The sequence below is a fragment of the Macaca thibetana genome, chromosome 1 (assembly GCF_024542745.1).
Source record: "Macaca thibetana thibetana isolate TM-01 chromosome 1, ASM2454274v1, whole genome shotgun sequence".
NCBI classification, from domain to species: Eukaryota; Metazoa; Chordata; class Mammalia; order Primates; family Cercopithecidae; genus Macaca; species Macaca thibetana.
Genome location: NC_065578.1, coordinates 116,650,491 through 116,672,442, shown reverse-complemented (window position 1 = coordinate 116,672,442; position 21,952 = coordinate 116,650,491). Strand labels below are relative to the sequence as shown.

Below are 21,952 nucleotides of genomic sequence, written 5' to 3'. Positions count from 1 at the left end.
TAAAATAGTGAGTTCTCATGAGACCTGGTTTGTGACATCTCCCCACTCACTCTCTCGCTCCTGCTTCTACTGTGTTAGATGCCTACTGCCCCGGCCCATCACTTTCTGCCACAATTATGAGCTTCCTGGGGCCTCCCCCAGAAGCAGATGTTGGCACCATACTTCCTGTACAGCCTGCAGAACTGTGAGCCAATTAAACCTCTTTTCTTATAAATTACCCAATCTCGGGTATTCCTTTATAGCAATGCAAGAAACAGCCTGATACAACATTTTTACCATGTCTCCCCTACCTACATGTATCTAAGGCAGTAAGAACCCCAAAACAAAATTGTTATAGCCATCACTCTTTGTTATTACAGATAATTTTTCAAATCTCTGCCATCCCATTCTCAGGCTTTGAACCTTCCCTCTCTTCATGTGTCTCTAATTTGTCTTATCGGCTCCCATCTTTCCTTTCTGTCTGGCTTCTCCAAACTGACAACTTGTTTCTGTGGTCAGCCTAGATTTATCTGGTTTATTACTAAGATATTATCTCTCAGACTGTCTCCATTATAGACTAAATATTTGTGTCCCCCCAAAATTCATATGTTGAATCCCTAATTCCCAAAATAACAGTATTTGGAGACGACACCCCCCCACCTTGGGAGGTAATCAGGATTAGATTAAGTAGTGAGGGTGGGGCCCCATAAGGAAAGGAAGAGAAAGAGAGCTGTTGTCTCTTTCTTCACAAGCACACATGGAGAAAAGACCATAAGAGGATACACAGAGAAAGTGGCAGTCTACAGGCCTGGAAGAGGGCTTTCTCCAGGAACTGAATCAGCCAGCATCTTCATCACTTCTCAGCCTCCAGAACTGGGAAATAATGTCTGTTGCTTAAACCATCCAGTCCATGGTACCTTGTTAAGGAAGCTCAAGCAAACTAAGACAGCCGCCAACCCTGAGTTCCGAGCATTGAAACCCAAAAACTAATGGCACACCTTTACCTCCATACTTTTGCATTTACTACTACCTTTTACATTGTTTTAAATGTACTTCATTTGCATTACTGAACCTACTGATACGGAATGATCCACATCACTCATGTAAGACAGAAATGAGATAGCTTATGCAATTTGTCCTCACAGATACCAAGAACCACATACTGTCAGCACTACCCAATTGAAATCATAACAATCACTATCAGTCCCAAACCAACTGCTACTTTTATTAGAATCACAACTACTGGCTACAAAAGACTGCTGAAAGGAATACAATATACTGTTTTCTACAGCAGCTACACCATTTTACATTCCCCTCAGCAATGCACAAGGTTTCCAATTTTTCCATATCCACTCCAACACCTGTTACTTTGTGTTTTTTTTAAAACAGCCATCCTAACAGATGTGAAGGGGTATCTTATTGTGGTTTTGCTTTATAATTCCCTAATGATTAGTGGTGTTGAGCATCTTTTCATGTGTTTATTGGCCACTTGTACATCTTCTTTGGAAAAATGTCTTTTCAAGTCCTTTGCCCAATTTTAAATCAGGTTTTTTGTTGTTATTGAGTTGTAGGAGTTCTTTATATATTCTAGATATTAATACCTTATCAGACATATGATTTGCAAATATCTTCTCCCATGCTACACGGCACCTTTTCACAGTTGTTTGTTTTCTTTTTAGAGATAGGGTCTCACTCTATAACTAAGGTGGGAGTACAGTGGCACAATCATAGCTCCCTACAGCCTCCTGCTTCAACAATCCTCCCACTTCAGCCTCCCGAGTACCTGGAAATATAGGTGTGTGCCATCACATCTGGCTAATTTTTTTATTTTTTTCTAGAGACAGGGTCTTGCTATGTGGCCTAAGCTGGTCTCCAATTTCTGGCCTCAAGCAATCCTCCTACCTTGGCCCTCCAAAGTGCTGAGATAATAGGGATAAGCCACTGAGCCCAGCCAAAGCCAGACTTTAAAAATAAAATTTTTGGAGCTTGAAAGGAATCAAGTCCCTTGAACAAAGGAAAGAAAACAGCAAAGCAATGAAATGAGAAATCATCATCAGCAAGAGGGTGCAGACAGTAAAGCAAAGGAAGCTAGTAGTAACTTTTAGTCCTTCATCAAAATGATCCATATAACCTGGTGTTTCTTAAATGCACTACTGGCATTATGAGGAGGATAATTCAATTATTTATTGTGCAGAAACACCAAGGCACCATGGGATGTTTAGCATACCCGGCCCACATTCATTAAACGCAATAGTGCCCTCATCCCCATCATTCTAACAACCAAAAAATGTCCCCATGTTTCCAAGCTCCCTCTCAGGTGAACAGTACCAACCCCTACTTTAAACCCCTGAACGGAAAGTGCCGAAAGGATGGAGTCTAGAAAGTCTATTTATATCTACATTTCTAAATAGCACAGCACAAATAAAGACTTCATCCCCTTATTTTATTACAAGTCACTGTAATAAAATGCAGGATTCCTTTCAGTTTCCTTTATGTTTCTTAAGCTGCCAAAACATTCAGGAATTAATTAGTATAATGGTAGCAGAATCCCTCCTCTTCCTACAGAAGCCAGAAAAAATTAAGATACTTAATCTCCCTAACATCTAGCAGCAAAGGTATTGCCTATCACCTATGTGTAAGCAATGAGATGCTAAGGCTGGTACTATATACCTGTAAAGAAACAAGGACTCAATTTAAGAAATCACTCTGGAAGCAGAGACATCCAGTATCTAGAGGTAGCAATGCCATAACCAATGCTCATTAATCAGCAGCGCTGACAGTGGTTCTATGTATCTGGTTTCACTTAATGCCTATTTACTAAGCCTAGTTCTTCAGACTTTTATGTCAATTCTGAAGCAACCTAACATCCTTCCAATAAATACCTTTTCTGCATGTGTTACAATTGCTGTCTACTCTCTGTATCCAGGATTCCTCTCCTGTAATTATTTGTAATACAAATGGAAAAGTATTCTGGGAATAAAACTTAAGCACATGCCTTTAACGCATCACCCTGCCCCCTCAATTCTTGCTAAGGCAAGTCAAACAATACAGAATAGAAAACTAATCCATCACAACGTCCCTGAAAAATAGAGAAGGATCCTACCTACATGATTAAAACTCCAAGTTACTCTGAATATGTTATAGATAAGAATAGAGTGGAATGCAGGAAGGCAGTCAATCAGCCCACAATTACTATTACACATTCAGACAGAAGGCACTGTCAGGAATCTAGGAAGAGACCTGGAACCTAGCAAGGAACTCACCTATATAGGTTCTTCTCCTGGCAAGTCTATCACATGACTGAGTTAAGAACTGGTATATCCTCCAGCACAGGTAAAGAGAGCTTGTCTCTGTTACTACTGGAAAGATGCCCTCCTGCTCATCCACCTGGGGCAAAAACCTCAGACTACACAAGTCATAAAACTCTGCAAGGCTCTACTGAGAAATGGCCCATTCCAACAGGCATCCATTTTGTCTGAGGTGAGCTGCTGGCTATTCAATTCCAATTCTACAAGGAAGAGGTCCCTCATAGACTGTTCCACTGACTGCTTATCAAGACCTAATCAAAGTTCATACACTAAAATTCAGACAGCCAGAAAGCATCAGTAAGTAAACCAAAATTTTCAACCCCAAATCCACTCTTCTATATAATTCCAAATTCAGTCATCTAAGCTCATGATGCTAGGGCTTAGACTCTGCAAATTACATCTTTCTTTTGTCAGATGGTTTCCTACTAGGTTCCACCAACAGAAAGCACTAAAGTGAAACCTGAAGGCACAAGGATGGTATCTTGATAACCTGATTCTAAAATACTTATGGAAGTCAATTTAAGAACATATAAAAACTATAAACATATACATTAAACAACAGAACTCCCAAAATATAGGAAGAAATCATTGTCAGAAATGAAGGGAGAAACAGACAAAGTCACAATAACAGAAACTTCAATACCCTCATTTTCAATAATGGCTAAAACATCTAGAAAGATCAATAAGGAAAGAGAAGACTAACCGACATATGCAGAGCACCTACCCAGTAATAGAAGAACAGACATTCTTCTCAAGTGCACATGAAACATTCTCCAGGACAGACCACATTTTGAGCCACAAAATAAGTCTCAATAAATTTAAAGAGATTAAATCATACAACGTATCTTCCCTGACCCCAATGAAATGAAGTTAGATATTAATAATAGAAGGAAAATGAAAGATCTTAAATATGTGAATATTAAACAACACACTCTTAAACAACCAATATGTCAAAGAAATCACATGGGAAATTAGAAAATACAGATAAATGAAGACAAAAACACATACCAAAACTTATGAGATGCAGCAAAAGCAATCCTCAGAGGAAAATTAATAGTAGTAAATACCTACGTTTAAAAGATCTAAAATCAATAATCTTTACAACTTAAAGAATTAGAAAAAGAGGTGCAAACTAAGCCCATAACCTGAAGAACAGACAAAAACATGAAAAATTAGAGTGGTGATAAAACAGAGAATAGAAAAACAAGAGAGAAAATCTAAGGAAACCAAAAGTTGGTTCTTCGACAAGATCAACAAAATTGACAAACCTCTGGTTAGATGACAAAGAAAAAAACAGATAAGATGCAAATAACTAAAATCACAAATAAAAGTGGTGACACTGTGGCTGACCTTACAGAAATATAAAAGATTAAAAGAGAATTTTATGGCCCGGTTTGTCTGGTGTGTGCACCTGTAGTCCCAGCTACTCAAGAGGTTGAGGCAGGAAGACAGCCTAAGGCCAGGAGTTCAAGGCTGCAGTGCACAGTGCACCATGATCACACCTGTGAATAACCACTGCACTCCAGCCTGGGCAACACAGACCCCCAACGCTAAAAAAAAAAAAAAAAAAAAAAAAAAAAAAAAAAAAAATTAAAGAATATTATAAACAATTATTCATCAAAAAATTAGATAATCTACATGAAGTTACAAATTCCTGAAAACAGACTAAAAAAACTAACTCAAGAAGACAATCTGAATAGATTTGTGACAGGTAAGGAGACTGAATCAGGAATCCAAAACCACCCAAAAAAGAAAAGCCCAGAACCAAATAGCTTCACTGGTGAATTCTGCCAAACCTTTAAAGAAGGATTAACAGCAATCCTTCTCAAGCTTTTCTAAAAACAACAGAAGAGGAAGGATTTCCTAATTCATTCTACGAGGCCAGAAATTATCTTGATACCAAAGCTAGCCAAAGACATCGCAAGAAAACTACAGACTAATATCTCTTATAAATAGTGATGCAAAAATCCTCAAAATACTAGCAAAGTGAATCCAACAGCATATTAAAAGAACTACAGGCACAGGCAAGTAGACTTTATCCCAGAAATTCAGGGATGGTTCGGCATAAGAAAATCAATCAATGAATGTACTGTATCACATTAATAGAGTGAAGGGACATATGCTCAAACTAAAAATAGAAGAGAATTTCCTCAACATGATAAAGGGCATTTATGAAAAACTCACAGCTAATATCATACTTGATGGTGAAAGACAGAAAGCTCTGCCCCTAAGATAAGCAGTAAGACGAGGATGCCCATTTTCACCACTACTATTTGAAACTGTACTGGAAGTTCTAGCAAGAGCAAGGCAAGAAAAAGAAAGAAAAGACATCCGAATTGGAAAGGAAGAAGTAAATTTAATTCATTTCACAGATGGCCATGATCCTATATCTAGTAAATCCCGATGAATTCATAAAATGACTACTAGAGCTAATAAGTGAATTTAGCAAATTGCAGTGCATAACATCAACACTAAAAATTAGTTGTGCTTCTATACACCAGAAATTTAAAAACCCCAAAAAAAAATTAAGAAAACAATTGCATTTTTGATACCATACAAAAGAACAAAATACCTAGGAATAAATTTAATGAAGAAGGTAAAACATTTGTACGCTGATACAAACATTGCTGAAAAATTAAAGAACACCTCAAAAATGGAAAGATATCCTGTGGTCATGGTTGGAGGACTTACTCTTATTAAAATGATAATAGTACCAAAACAATCTACAGATTCAATGTAATCTCTATCAAAATTCCAACAGTCATTTTTGCAGAAACTGAAAAGCCAATATTCAGATTCATAAGGAACCGTCAGTGGCCTCCAAATAGCCAAAGCGATTTTGAAAAAGATTAACAAAGCTGGAACACTTCTCAATTTCAAAACTTGCTACAAAGCTACATTAAGCATGACTGTGTATATTGGCATAAGGACACACATAGATAAATGGAATAGAACTGAATGTCCAGAAACACACCCATACATCTATAGCCAATTGATTTTCAGTAAGGGTGCCAATATTATTCAATAGGGGAAAATCTGTCTCTTCAACAAATGGTGCTGTGACAAACAGATATCCACTAACAAAATAGTTAATTTGGACCTCTATCTCACTCCATACACAAAAATTAACTAAACATGAATCAACAACCTAAATAAGAGTTAAAACCATAAACTCTTCTTAAAAATTTTAAGAAAAACTCTAGGGTAAATCTTCATGACTCTGGATTTGGCAATTGATTCTTGGATATGACACCCACAGCACAAGCAACAAAAGAAAACAGATAAATTGGACTTCACCAAAATTAAAAACTTCTGTGCAAAGGACATAACCACCAATTTAAAAGATGGACAAAGCCTGGATAGACATTCCTTCAAAAATGCAAATGGTCTGCAAGCACCTGAAAATGTGTTCAACATTATTATTCATTCCTATTCATCATTATTCATTCATTCATCATTAGATATCACTTCACACACACTAGGATGGATATAATTTTTTAATGAATAAATATTAGAGAGAATATAAAGAAATTAGAACCTCTATATTGCTGGTGGAAACATAAAACATTTCAGCTGCTACAGAAATGTCTGGTGGTTCCTCAAAAAGCTACGCATAAATTATCATACAACCCAGTAATTCCATTCCTAGGTATATAACCAAGATAACTGGAAACAGGCACTCAAAACAAATACAGGCACACACATGTTCACAGCAACACTATTCACAATAGCCAAAAGGTAGAAACAACCCAAATGCCCAACAGCAGATGAATGTATAAACAAATCACATATACACAAACAATGGCATATTACTCAGCCATAAAAAAGAAATGAAGTGCTAATACCTGTTACCTGTTACAGTGTGATCAACTTCAAAAACATTATGCTAGGTGAAAGAACCCAGACAAAAAAGGTCTTAGATTGCATGATTCTATTTATGTGAAATATGGAGAGCATGTAAATCTATAGAAAAAGCAGATTGATGGTTGTCAGAGGCTGGGGGGAAGCAGGGAGAAGGGAGTGGAGAGTAACCACTTAATGGTTACAGAGTTTCCTTTTGGAGTAACGAAAATGTTTTTGAACTAGATAGAGGTGGTGGTTACACAAACATGTGAACGTTGTAAATGCTACTAAGTGCTCACTTTAAAATGATTAATTCTATGTTAAATGAACTTTACCTGAATTTAAAAAAAAAAAAATGCTTATGAAAGAGTTTAGAATTAAGGGCAAAAAATTTTGAAGAACAAGGTAGAAAAGCCCACACCATCTAATGTCAAGATGTATCTAAAGGCTATACTTAACAAAATGGCACATTATTCCAACAGAAATATACACAAGAGCCAAGTGAAATCATAAACAAATCTATGAATATATGAAAAAATTTATATTGCAGAAATGACATTACAAATCCATGACAAAAAAAACAGACTCTTCAATAAGTCACAAAGGGACAACTAGATACCCATATGGAAAAATATAAACTCAGTCCCCACCTCATCATACACAAAAATCAACAAGTAGATTAAATCCCTAGGTGTGAAAAACAAAACTTTACAACTACCAGAAGTGAAAATACAGGAAACTGTTACTTCAGAGTAGAGACCATAGACGAAAATATTAACAATTTTAAATATATTAAAATTTCAAACTTGTGTAAAAATAAAAACATCATAAACAAATATAAAAATAAGGTACTCACAGGAGGAAACATGTAATGCATATTAACTAACACAGAATTCATCCAGAATGTGCAATAACTTCTACAAATAAATAAGAAAAAGGCAATGACCCAAAAGAAAACTAGCAAAAAAAATTGAACAAGCATCAAAGATTAAGAAACTCAAACAGCCAATAAATATGTTAAAAATACATATTTCACTTCATTAGTAATCAGGGAAGTACAAACAAATTGACGTCAGGCTGGAAAAGAGTTTTAAAGTCTAACAGTATCATGGCTTGTTAAGACACAGGTGGAAGTATAAACTGGTATAATAACCACTTCAGGGGCTATAAACAAAAAAATTTAGAGTCAACCATAAACATACCCTACAACCCAGTAATTACAGTTCTAAATTTTTACCTTGGAAAAAAACACATGCGCCCAAGAACATATGTACAGAATGTTTCTGCAACAACACCCACCACCACAACAAAAAACTAAAAATCTATCAACAGGGGAATATACAAATAACTTGAGGTTTAATCATTGAATAGGTGGATAATTACATAATTGAACCAGAGCCCAAACATCAAATTGTAAAGATAACACAAAGGGGAAAACAACTTGCAGAATGATACATAATGTTTAAAAACATGAAAAACTGTATATAATTTTATCAACAAATACACATTATGGAAATATAAAACCATGTAATGAGAATGACAATGTTCAACTCAGTTTAGGAATTTACCTCAAGAAGGGTAATCTTCAGCTAAAATAAGAAAATGTTAAGATTTGACAAAGCTAACTAGCAGTTACACTGACATTCAGTAATATTATCCATTAAGACTTATGTACACTTATAACTTTTTTAATTTTTTTTTTTTTTTTTTTTTTTTTTTTTTTTTTGAGACAGGAGACCCCTCTTGTTGCCCAGGTCCTGGAGTGCAGTGGCGTGATCTTGGCTCACTGCAAGCTCTGCCTCCTGGGTTCACGCCATTCTCCTGCCTCAGCCTCCCGAGTAGCTGGGACTACAGGCAACTGCCACCACGCCCGGCTAATTTTTTTTGTATCTTTAGTAGAGACGGGGTTTCACAACGTTAGCCAGGATGGTCTCGATCTCCTGACCTCGTGATCCGCCCACCTTGACCTCCCAAAGTGCTGGGATTACAGGCGTAAGCCAATAACCTTTAAATTAAAACAGTGTGGTGCTTTTGGGAGTAACCAGAGAGATTCACAGCACCAAAAACAAAATGAACAAAAACAAAAAAACCCTTTGTAAATATTGGGATAGGATATATCATTTATTTAACTAATCCCCTGCTGACAGACATCTAGGTCATTTACAATATGTCATGTTATAGATTCAGGGGACATTCTTGAACATTTCTTTGTGCACTGATGTGAGAATTTCCCAAGGATAAATCCCTAGAAGAATTGCTGCATCAAAGAATATGCACTATAAATTAGTTGATGTAAGTAAATTGCACTTTATGAAAATTCCATTAATTTACATTAATACCAACAGCACTCAAAAGGAGCCAGAGGCTCAATGTTCACCTTACCCAGGGTGTTACCACCTTCTTATGTAGAGGGAAAAAATCTAGTCACGAAAACATATTTATTAATGACATCACAAATAGAAAAATAATTCTCATTTATTATATTTAACAGATATATACCAAACACATACAAACTCTGTATCAGATGCCACCTGACTGCCAATTGGAAAAAAGTCATGTATAACATTATAAACATACAGATATAACCATATATAGCCATATGTAAATACATATATGCATATATGGCTAAATATAAACACAGTTGTTCCTTGATATCCATGAGGAATTGGTTCCAGGACCTCCTTTGGAAACCAAAACCCACAAATACTTAAGTCTCATATAAAATAGTGTGGTATTTGCATATAACCCACGTACATCCTCTCCCATACTTTAAAATAATTCTAGATTACTTATAATACCTAATATAACATAAATGCTATGTAAATAGTGGTTATACTGTATTCTTTAGGAAATAATGACAAGAAAAAATAGTCTGTACATGTTCAGTACAAACATAATCATCTTTTTAAATTTTTTCTGAATATTTTCAACCTGCAGTTGGTTGAATCCGCACATGTGGAACCTATGGATACAGAGGGCCAACTGTACATACAAATGTACCAGATCTCAACTTCACACAATGTCAGGCATTCTTTCCAGATGCCAAAGCCTGATTCCTTATCAAAAAGCTTCAAAATATTTGTCTCTTATTTCCAGATGTCAGGTTCTAACTGAGGTCTGAGGAGAGTTGGCGGGTGAGTGGCAGGTAGTTGGAAAAACACTAGAGGAATCATAGACAGTATCAACATGGTTTTTTTTTCTCTCTCTCTCTCTAGGGATGAGCGAGCCTTGGCACGAGCCTTATGTACCATGTTAACAGGGTAATTATACCTTTCACAGACAACAGTGGCTCCAAGCCAAGCACAAACACACATGGGTGATCACCTAATACGCCTCACATGGCATGGTTACATAATAAGCAGAGTTGTACGCCTGCACTCCAAACTTCCTGAGTCATGCTGGACCGGATGTCTGCCTCAACCTATTCTTGACCGCAGCATCCATTTTCCTTATACCAGATAACCCAGACCGTATGTTAGAAATACATAAATTAGGGCCAGGTGCAGTGGCTCCCGCCTGTAATCCCAGCACTTTGGGAGGCTGAGGCGGGTAGATTACAAGGTCAGGAGATCAAGACCATCCTGGTTAACACGGTGAAACCCCGTCTATACTAAAAATACAAAAAATTAGCCGGGCGTGGTGGCAGGCACCTGTAGTCCCAGCTACTCGGGAGATTGAGGCAGGAGAACGGCGTGAACCCAGGAGGCGGAGCTTGCAGTGAGCCGAGATCATGCCACTGCACTCCAGCCAGGGCAACAGAGCGAGACTCCATCTCAAAACAAAACAAAACAAAAAAAAAAAAAAAACCATAAATTAATGATATTAAATACATCTTAGGAAAAAAAAAACAAAAATGGGGAAAGATAAACCAGTAACTTATCTGAATTCTTAAAAAATGCCAATGACCTAAATGCCTGTACCAGAACCTCCCATAGGTGGAAAGGTATATCTAAGACTCCTGGAATCTGGCTCCAAACACAATAATACACTTTAAGAAAAATATTAAGATGTGAGTCTAAGATCTTAATTTTTCAATAGACAAAATTAATCTTCTGTAACATTCACTAATAATCTCCAATACTTAGCAAAATGCTTGGTACATAATACCGAAAACACTTGCTGAATAAATGATTGTGGCTAATATTTTTTAATGGTAACAGCAATATCACTAAGGGGAGGCCAAGAGATATACGTAATAGGTTGATCATTTTAAAAAGTCAAAAGGAAACACAACACCTGCATTGTTCTTTGTAATCTCCAGATTACTTAATTTCCTCTTTTTTTAAAAAAAAACTACTTGTATAACTTGTACCAAAAGTTGTTCTTAAGATATGGAGAACAGGAGAGAACACTTTCAGTGGTAGCTCTCAGTATTAAGGTTAGAAAATTATAGTCCTTCCCATGACAGGTGTGTTTTGTTAAAAAATAAAAATAAAATAACATTTTTTAAAAAAGGAAATTATCGCCTTAAATCAAAGAAAATTGTGCCACAGGAGTAGTAACAGCCTTCAAAGGGTCTGAGGCCTCAGTCAAGGACTGTTTTCCACAGAATCTATCCTAAAGTCTTAGGTAACAGGTGAGGATGTGTAATTGATAACTGGGCTCAAGAAATGACACCCGAAAACAATTTTGTAAATATACCCACTACTTTCAGGCTGGCATGTAAAATGCTCAATAAACTATACTTTTAAACTAATGAGAAACAATAATGTATAAAAGTCATTTCATTCATTTTCACATTTTAAATTGGTATAGATTTCATTATGTAAATAATCATATTATGATGTAAATAAATTTTAGTCATTTCTAAAGTGATTTTAAACTAATTTTTATATACAAAAAAGACTAATTCCTTTAGTAGAATCCATTTTATCTTTGTAATATTTGAGACGTATGAACTAAATTACTGCACACTCTTCAGTTCCCTACTTCATAAAATTACTTATATTTCATATGCATGAGCTAGAAAAAAAATCTTTAAAGATTCAATCAATTCCCTCATTTCATAAATAAGAACATCAAGGCACAGAGAAATTGAATAGCTTATCTAAATATACTTCAACAACTAAGGACAATGGTGAAACTAAAGCCCCTGTCTCTTAACACTGAGTCCAATGTTCTTTCTAATATATAATGAAGTCTTCCTTATGGTCTATATTAAATTCAAAAACAGATATTTGGAAAGACTCCTCTTTGAAGGAGATTTTTTTTAATGACAAATCCTAATACCCAATCTGAAAATAAAACTCCAGTGCAGACTTCATTACAACCATGTTCCGACAGGAATAAAGTTCTAGCAAAAATTCAACAGCAGTGAAAATAAACTTTTCTGACAGAATTTGCACAACTAGGGAAAATAAAAGTAGCAATATGATTTTCCTATCCAAGAAATATGTGGAGTCAGCCCAAACCAGAAGTTAATTTTTTTTAAAGAGGCAGAGTCTCTGTCTCCCAGGCTGGAATGCAGGGACACAATCATAGCTAACTGCAGCCTCGAACTCCTGGGCTCAAGTGATCCTCCCACCTCAGCCTCTGACTAAAGGCAGGCACCAACCACCATGCCCAGCTGTGTGCATGTGTGTGCGTGTGCAAGCGTGTGCAGTGACAGGGTCTCACTATGCTGCCCAGGCTAGTCTCCTGACCTCAAGCAATCAATCCTCCCACCTCTGCCTCCTATATAAGTTAAATATTTCTATAATTTTCAAACAATAGTAAACAAAACATTTGCCCAGTTAAAAATAAATTGGCTGCTCTGTCTATGGAGTAGCCCATCCTTTGTTTCTTTCCTCCTCTAATAAACTTGCTTTCACTTAAAAAAAAAAAATCAATTAATGTTTACCATGTACTACTGATTTCTAGAAGATACTTAGCTTCTGCGTTACCAACTTTCCAATCTTAAGCATGAGCTCCATTTGAAAGTATCCATATCTGTAAAAACAAGATTCGTTTGGGTGCAGTGGCTAACACCTGTAATCCCAACACTTTGGGAGGCCAAGGTAAAAGGATTGCTTAAACGCAGGAGTTTGAGACCTGCCTGGGCAACAAGTAAGACCCCATCTCTACAAAAATTAAAATTTAGCCTAGCGTAGTTGCTTACACCTGTAGTCCCAACTCATGCCCATAGTTTCAGCTACTCAGAAGGCTGGGACAGGAGGATCACTTCAGCATAGGAGTTTGAGACTATAGTGAACTATAATTGTGCCACTGCACTCCAGCCTGGACCACAGAATGAGACCCTGTCTCAAAAAAAAAAAAAAAAAAAATTATTAATACCTAACTTACAAATCTGACATAAAGATTAAAGAAAATATACGAAAACCCTCATCATATATTCTCTATTATTTTCTTCCTTTTTTCCTAAATAAGAAAAACTTCCATGTGGGGGCATGCAAAATATTTTAGATACATTTAAAAGAGTATGTTCTAAATACGGAAAACACAAATTATTCCTGATCTTATTATTTTTTATAAAGGGCCTTTATTAAAGAACGTATTCTCACTTTAAGACATCATTCCCTCTGCTTTCGCATCTTATTTCTCAACACTTCCTGGTATTTTGTTTATATTTTCTCTCATGGAATTTGTTACCTTGCCATGGACAACATTCATTCAACAGGCATATAATTTTATTAAGGACCAAATGTACTTCAAACACTGGAGACACAAACATAAATAAAATATAGTAATTTGTTCTCAAGGAGTACATCTTCTATTGAAAGAGACAGATACGTAAGCAAATGATTGTAAAACACTTTATGCAATCATGAACAATACATGAGAAAGATTAAAAAAAAAGAAAAACTACCTAATGACAGGGGAGGTAAGAGAGCAAGTCTATACGTGATGTTACGGTTTGAATGTGTCTTCCTCAAAGTTCATGTGTTGGACACTTAATCCCCACGCAACAGTGGCAACAGTGGTGAGGGGTAAGACCTTTAAGAGGTGATTATGTCCTGGGGGCTGAGCCCTCATGAATTAATGCCACTGTCACAGGAGTGGGTTCCTGATAAAAGGATGATTTCTGCCCACTTCCCTCTTGCTCTCTCTCACTCACTCTCTTGCCATTCCACCTTTCTCCATGGGATGACACAGCAAGAAGGTCTTCATCAGATAGATGCCAGTGTCATGCTCTTGGACTTCTCAATCTACTGAACCATGAGCCAAATACATTTCTATTGTTTATAAATTAACCAGTCTGTGGTATTCTAACAACAAAAAAATTGACTAAGACATGTGGATGTGGGCTACCCTCAGCTGTTAACAAGTAAAATACTAACAAGAACCTGAAGATCAGGAAACACTATTAGAAATAACATTAAGTGAAAAAACTCAAAGTAATTCAAGCAAACATTTACAGTAAACAGCGATGGTAGAAAACAAAATCTCAAACTACATATTATAGAGACTAAATCTATATAAACCCATTATAATATTGGAGGAATATTCTGAGATTGTGAATTTGACATTTTATCAAGAAAGCCCAAAAGAAGTATTAACAAGAGAAAATAAATATTTCATAGCCCTGAAAATCTTCTTATAAAACCCAAGAGAAACTGTGTAAAAGTATTATAGCTTTTAGAGCAAATAAACTAGTACTTGAACCATTTTGAATTCCCTGAAACATTTAACTACATCCAATAAATACTTTTCACTTATTATGGACATTACACATTATGTCACCTCCTGAAATGTCCAACCCTCACTGACCTACATGAAAATCAGGACTCACACTTTGGCATTCTGCATTTTAACTATGCCATAATAATACTCCTCATTTCTGAGAAGAATGAAACATACTGAGATATTCAGTGACTTTATAATGCTGAACTAATAAAAGCAAAGTCACTGTTATTTTGTTTCAAATCAAAATCAGACTTTAAACAAGCGTATACAAAATGTTATCTGATAAGCCGCCCCAGAATATACAGCCTCTTCTAAATTACTGTATCTGTGAAAGGCACAGAAAATGATGAAAACTCAGACTGTCAAAAAAATTAAGAGCCATCACGAAGCTACTGTCAGAATCTGAAAGAGCTTACTAAAAAAAAAATCTAGATTTTCCAGAACAACGCCTTACTTCATGAAACAAAAAATGTCCAAACTATTACCTTATCCCAATTGTACCCTATCTCAAGGACCGAATGTTCTGTCTCGATGAGAAAATGGGACAGAGACCTCCATGCAGTTCAATCTCCCTTTCCACACAGTTCCTTCCTAACTCTTACCTTTTTAGCTACATTTTGTCAGAAGAGCAACTCTTGGAGTATTTGTGCGAGTGAAGTTTGATGAGCAACTGCATTCTGTGTGATAAGAGGCAAGACAAAAAGAATCTCAGTGACTGTCCACACTTCTAAATGTACCCTGAGTTTGGGAATTACACAAAACCCTATTCTAGCACCAAAACAGTTGAGACTACTGAAGAGGCTACCATTATAACAGAGGAAACTAGACTGAGAGCTATATAGATCAATTTGTTCTCTCCAACTACAAAAGATGAAAAGGGTATTCATTCAGTATACGAGTGGACCAAAGAAATGCAGCAAAGGCATCTACACCAGTCTGTTGTTGACAAATGTCAAATATAAACAGACCTCACAATAATTCATGTCTGAGTAAACGGAAGTGGGAAAAAGAATCATGAGCAATTTATAAGGGAAATGGAACACCCAGCGGACTTATTAGAGGATGAAACAATGTGACGTTGCCCACATTGGAGCAGAAAGCCCCAAATAAAAAACAGTATAGAAAAGAAAAAAAGGTCTAGAAGAGGGATGAGACAAAGAAAGATGACAAGAAAATTAAAATTGCAATAGTGAGATTTGAAATCTCTACCCTTGTAATAAAACTGAATCAAGCAAAAAAACACAAATCATGACATAAAGAACTTGAGAAACTCACTAAAGCACACTGCAGCCTGGATTAGCCACATTTTAAGTGCAAGAGTCATATACAACTAGTGGCTGTGGTATTGGACAGCGCACAGGTTTGAGTGATTACGTCTAGCACAATGTCACACAGCTAGTTAGCAGAATTAAGATGCAGCCTTATTTATAACTCCAATGCTTATATTCTTCCCCTTTGAGGAAACTATCAAAGGTAGACATATACCTGACCCTCAAGTATTCAATTCAGACTAACAAAATTCTCACTGGAGGGTGAAACTTATTAGCTATTCAAATAAACAGCTCATAAGCTGGGTTTTTCTTTTTTTTTTTTAAACTCACAAAGCCCATTTATATAATGCCATTATATAAAATAGATGTCAGTTTTTAAAAAAAAGTTTTTAATTCTTGAGATCTATTATGTACACAAAGTATACTTTATGTATATTACTTTATGTATATCAGCATATAACAACATGTATATTATAACAACTTCTGGTTTTGGGTACTGCAAAATCATAGATACTATAAATAACCATAATTAAAACCAAACTACACATTTAATATGTCCTTATCTATAAAGTGTATCTATAGTGCTTGAAATTTCTGGATTATTTATGAACTACTTAATAGAAAGTAATATATTGGTTTCCTCATGAAAATATACTAAATTCATGTAATACCACTAATATAAATTAAAGCATTAATTAAATATAGTATATATTTCTTACTAATCCATGGCCATGTCACCCAGAAACCTAGAATTTATCTTGGACTCTCTTTTCTTTCTACTTTAGCCCCATATTTAACCAACCACCATTTTCTGTGAAACTTAATAGTTTAACCCCTCTTGAATCAACCACCTTTCTCCACTAATTTATCTCATTCTCCACTATCACCACTGTCCTCTAAGCCAATATATCCTCTGTGACCCAGACCTCCTCTTAACTTGTTATCCTCCTGCTTCTCACCATCCAGTAAGTAATCACTGCAACCAAAGTGATTAATTTTTTTTAGTTTAAAGTGATCATGTCATTCTCTTGCTTTTATTACAATCCTTCAATAACTTCTCTTAGTATTTATGATAAAGACCAAAATACTTAACTACAAACTGTCTAGAATCCTGACTAGAATTTGCAAACTCAACAAAAACCAGGTTAAATATCGATTCATTTATATTTACTTATTTCGCACTCTGAGTGGCACATGCCCCCTCTAGAGGGAGCAGCCGCTACTACATTGTGGCTTGAATATTACCATCTGAAAATACATTGGATAATAACCTCTAATTTTTCAAGAGAAATCAGAAATCCAGACTTCTACATGAAATCTCCCAAACTGTGAATGCTGACAACTAATTCGAACTTTTGTAACAACAAGAAGGAGGACAAAAAACTTGTAAGCAGGCCAAACCTGACCTCTCATCTAGTCTCATCACCTAGATCCACACACTCTGCAACAGCTATACTTAACATTTCTCAGATCCTCAGTGATGCCAAGCTTTTTTGCCTTAGGGCTCTCACACATGTTGTGTCTTCCGCTTTGACCATAACTCCCCTCAACCTCCAATTCCACTTCACTAAGTGGTCTCCTACTCATTCTATGTTTCTGAGGCACACTTCCTCAACGAAGTCTTCCTTATTGCCACTGCCCCTCCACCCCAAACTCCATAGACCAAGTCACTCATTACATGCTCTGATAGCACTGAGTACAACTTCATAACATTCATCACACCTCAAAATCAAAATTATTTATTTAATGCCCATCATCTCTCCCTAGATGGAAAGTTCCATAAAAGCAGGGCCTGCCACAGTAGGCACACATTTGTTGCTAACCGGTTATAAAATGTTCCTTTAGACAGTAAGATTCTAGTATATACATTTAAATATTAATCAAACTGTACCCAACTTTTCAGAAAATATACAGTATTTAAAGGAAAGTAGGTTCCAAATAAAAATATTCCATTACAGTTATAATCACTGATGATGATAATAAACATTTATTGATCATTTACTAAATGTCAGGAACCATGTTAAGTGCTTTGCATGTACTATCTCTTTCAATAAAACAATCTGTACAGTAGATACATGCCACTAGCATACAAAGGAAACAACACAGTTTCAAAATTTCTCAGTATCATAAATCTAATCAGTGGCAAACTAGGGTATGAATCTATACTGTCTGACTCCAGAACTTAAACACCAAATTATTACACTAATCTATTAATAAAGAAATACTAACTAAACAAGTATCTCTTAAGTACTGCAAATAAGAAATCGTGGCCATGACTTATTTTCCATTATTTATCAGTTAAAGTAACATTCCTCAGCTCTCTATCCCGTACCCTTACACGCACACACACTAAATTAAGATAAACTGACAATTTGTTTTTTCTAAATTAGGTAAGGTCTGACCCATACCCAAAATACGTAGGATCTTAGTACCAACTGTAAAAATGCTATTTTTCTGAGTTATTTTTAAATAAGTTAATGTTTATACATTTGATATTTTGTTTCCACATTTGAAACATACACTTAATTTAAAATGTATTTCTTTGCTCAAAGTAAAAGAAAGTTTATTACTACAGACTCTTTTCTGATACAGTAAACAACAGCAAATAATACGCTAAAACAAATGTAAACTGATATAACCACAGAAATATAAAGAAATAATACAAGGATCCTTTGCTACCTGAACTCTATTTGAATTCTCATTTTCCAAAACTCAGGAACCGAACAGATTCCAAAAACTGCATTAGAATCTATCCAGACTCACATGTATCTCTTGCTATCCAGACTCTTACTAGCCAAAACTCAGGGCATGGCTCACAAACCACTCCTTGCTATCAGAAAAATAACCAATCTCTCATTCCAAACTCAGGAACCCAGTAGTTTTAGATAGCTAAATACATATGCATATATATCCAAGGGCTTTATAAATTTAAGAATTCTTGTTTACACTATTTATACAGACTATTAAAAATGTGAATGAAAGGCACATATCTGTATTTTCATTCAAATTTCATATTTTAACTCCATTTACTGAGAATTTTTGTGTAAATGTTTTTCAACTAAAATGTGGTCATATTTTAATCTTTTAGACCATGCAAAATGTGTTTTTTAAACTGCTTAGTACATGACAGATACTATTAATAATAGAGCTAAGTAATGTTAATGTGTGAGTGCTGTGAAACAGCTCTAAAAACAGCCTTAACACATTTTCTCAATATATTTCATAGGTTATACAAATATCATGGGAAATAAGATTTTCAAGGAAAACTACTTTCACTGTTAATTTTTCAATAACATATTTCACAGATCATGTTAGTGTTTATTCTTAAAGTCACAACACACACAGGGTAAAATTAAAGAAAGAAATCCAGTACAGTAGTTGAAAATGGGAAAAATTCCAAATTAACAACTACTCCATAAAGTTCACCCAAAAGTCAAAGAACCATCACACAAGTAATGAATTAACTAGGTTGAGAAAAAAAGAAAAACCAGTTCTCATAAAACAGTGCATTTTCCCAAATACTTAATGTAGGCTCATATGTGAACCTAAGCTTTTTCGGTGCTTGACAAAAAGTTAAAACTATCATCAGATGGGAACTGAATTCAAGCATATGATTTTTTTCCCACATACTCAAGAATTATTTTAAGAAACAGGGAAAAGATGGCAGGTTTAAGAAAAGTCAACTACTTTCCCAAACTCTTCTTTTGAGTACAAATATAAAAATTATGAAAATTGTAACTAAAGCTCCCATTTTATCCTAGTTTGGCTATGCTCTCCCCAGAGCTCACTTTAGATTTAGTGATCTGAAAGAATGTGAACCCCTTAATCAACCAAATTCTAACAGCTGCTTGACACAGTCCATCTATTACATTAAAAGAGAGAGCAAAATTAAATTTTACAAAAGTAAGTCTTGTCTACAAGCCTCACAAAGTGCAATAACTTAGGATTCAATACCTTTTAACTGATTTCATATAGAGCACCAACACACATCCCCAAAAAAAGAACAAAAACCAGGATATTTTCACGTTAAGAAATGACAGGTATATTCTGCCCACGTTTGTCATCCTAAAAGGCTAAGATTCACTACTAAGCTTCAACTACAAGCCAGAAAACGAGAGCCCTCTGGGAGAGCAAACCCAAAAGAGCTGTCAAGGTTCAATGCTTTGATTTCACATGGTGGCACAAATGACTGACTGCAACACGTTCTTAATAAATGCAGGCACAGCTTATGTCACCATTTCTTTAGGTTAAGTTTTCGTACCTCCCTTCCCAGATGTCCACATTAGACACAACTCTGAACCCAAATGTTTTTCTTATATAAAACCAAAGAGAAGAACGACTTAGATAGGACTCTATGAGTCCCTCCAGTCTATGGTTTTATTCAGCCTGTGTTGAAGTAACAATACAATTCCTACGACTCGGAAAATTACATTTTACTGCAAGGAGAAAAAAAAAGACAGATTCGATCCAATCACCGTACCTTGCTCTGCCAAATGTTAGTACCAGAACTTCTGAAATAAACAAACCTGTGTCTATGTTCATCGGGTCCATGGATCAGGAAGACTCCAGGGTTTTTAGCCCCTTTACCGGCATCTACATGTGGAATTAACACATCTTCTAAACCCAAATCAAAGCGTTTGTGTTTTGAAGAGTCTGGAAGGAAAAAGAATGCCCCAAAACACAGGGTGATGAAGGCACTAAGAATAAGGAGAAGAATAAACTTCTCAGAAAGTCTCAAGGTAGCCCTGTGATGTGGGAAGGAGGGCGGCCCCAGGTTCAGAGGTGGTATCCTACGTCCAGAGAGGGGCAGCAGGGCTGGGGTAGTCATCGTTTACGCTCTCGGAGAGAATACCTTAGAAAGTTCTCATCTTATGTCAAACGTACAATACATTGAACTGTCTTCAAAATCTTGGCCGAAATGGGAAAACTCAATTTCGCTCCTCTTAAAGGATTGTTGTGCTTTTTAAGAGGGCACGTCGTTCACGCCCGTCCATTTCCACTCAGAAACGTGTGTGACCTCCCACAAACGATCACAAGTTTAGGTTCTGCGATATCCTCTTTAACATCTGTACTGCACTGGGTTATTACAAGCCTCCTCTTCATTCCCAGGGGTAGATCAGGCAAGCCACACTGCAGAAAAGCTGCAAGGTGGGTTCTTCCATTCCTGCACCTCGGTGAGATGCTCAAACGTAGTCTTCCGCCCCGAAAGGGAGCGTGGCGACATCCGAGGAGTTGTAGAAGGTTCACTTGATCTCCTCCGACGCTTCTATTCCAGAATCTCTTAACCTTAGCGGTGAAAAATATAAGGGTCTCCCACGGACGTCTGCAAACAGGGAGGAAGGTCTCCCACCTCGCTGGGAAGCCGAAGCAGGGGCGCTGGGCGAAGTAGCAGGAAGGAGTTCTCGGCCGCCCGCGCTTCCCGGCGCTGCCTGGCAGGAGCCCGGCGCCCGGCTGAGTTCTGAGGCTGCCCACTCGACGGGTGGCGCGAAGGGCAATCGCGTCCGAAATACCTGAGCCCGGCCAGCCGCTGCGGCCGCCGCCGCTGTTGCTACCGCACGAGTCTGTCAGGGAGCGGAACTTCCTGCTCCAGCGGCCACTGAGAAGCCCTGGCGTGTACCGGGGGAGGGGAAGCGCGGCGGCCGCCCCCGCCGAGCTCCTCCTCCGCTACCTCCTCCTCCTCCTCCTCCTCTCCGTGGCCGGTTCAGTGAACCTCGGCGCGTGCTCTCCGAGCTAGGCCGTCGGCCGCAGTGGCCGAGCCCCCGCGCCTAAGAAGCCGAGCCGCGGCCCACGCTCCGAGAGCCCAGGGCAGGCGCTGGCTCATTCCTCACTCAGCCCTGGAGCGGCAGGAGGCCCGGGGCGCGCGGGAGCAGCCGCGCCTCGGGCAGGCAGAGGTCGTCCGCGTCTCCTTCCTGCCCGGCCGCGGGGGCC

At 37.1% G+C, this 21,952-nt stretch overlaps 1 protein-coding gene across 2 annotated transcripts in view; it reads right to left on the bottom strand.

Moving 5' to 3' along the window:
- Positions 1 to 21,634, bottom strand: part of MAN1A2 (mannosidase alpha class 1A member 2) — a 168,465-nt gene extending 146,831 nt beyond the window's left edge. The window contains exon 1 of one of the 2 annotated variants that reach the window (XM_050779005.1): positions 20,551 to 21,634. In XM_050779005.1, the coding sequence (XP_050634962.1) occupies positions 20,551 to 20,852 (302 nt within the window). In that variant the 5' untranslated portion in view covers positions 20,853 to 21,634. Of the gene's footprint in view, positions 1 to 15,355; positions 15,853 to 20,550 lie in introns of those variants that run through there. The other variant, XM_050779009.1, reaches the window with a different exon arrangement.
- Between the last annotated feature and the right edge of the window lie 318 nt (positions 21,635 to 21,952).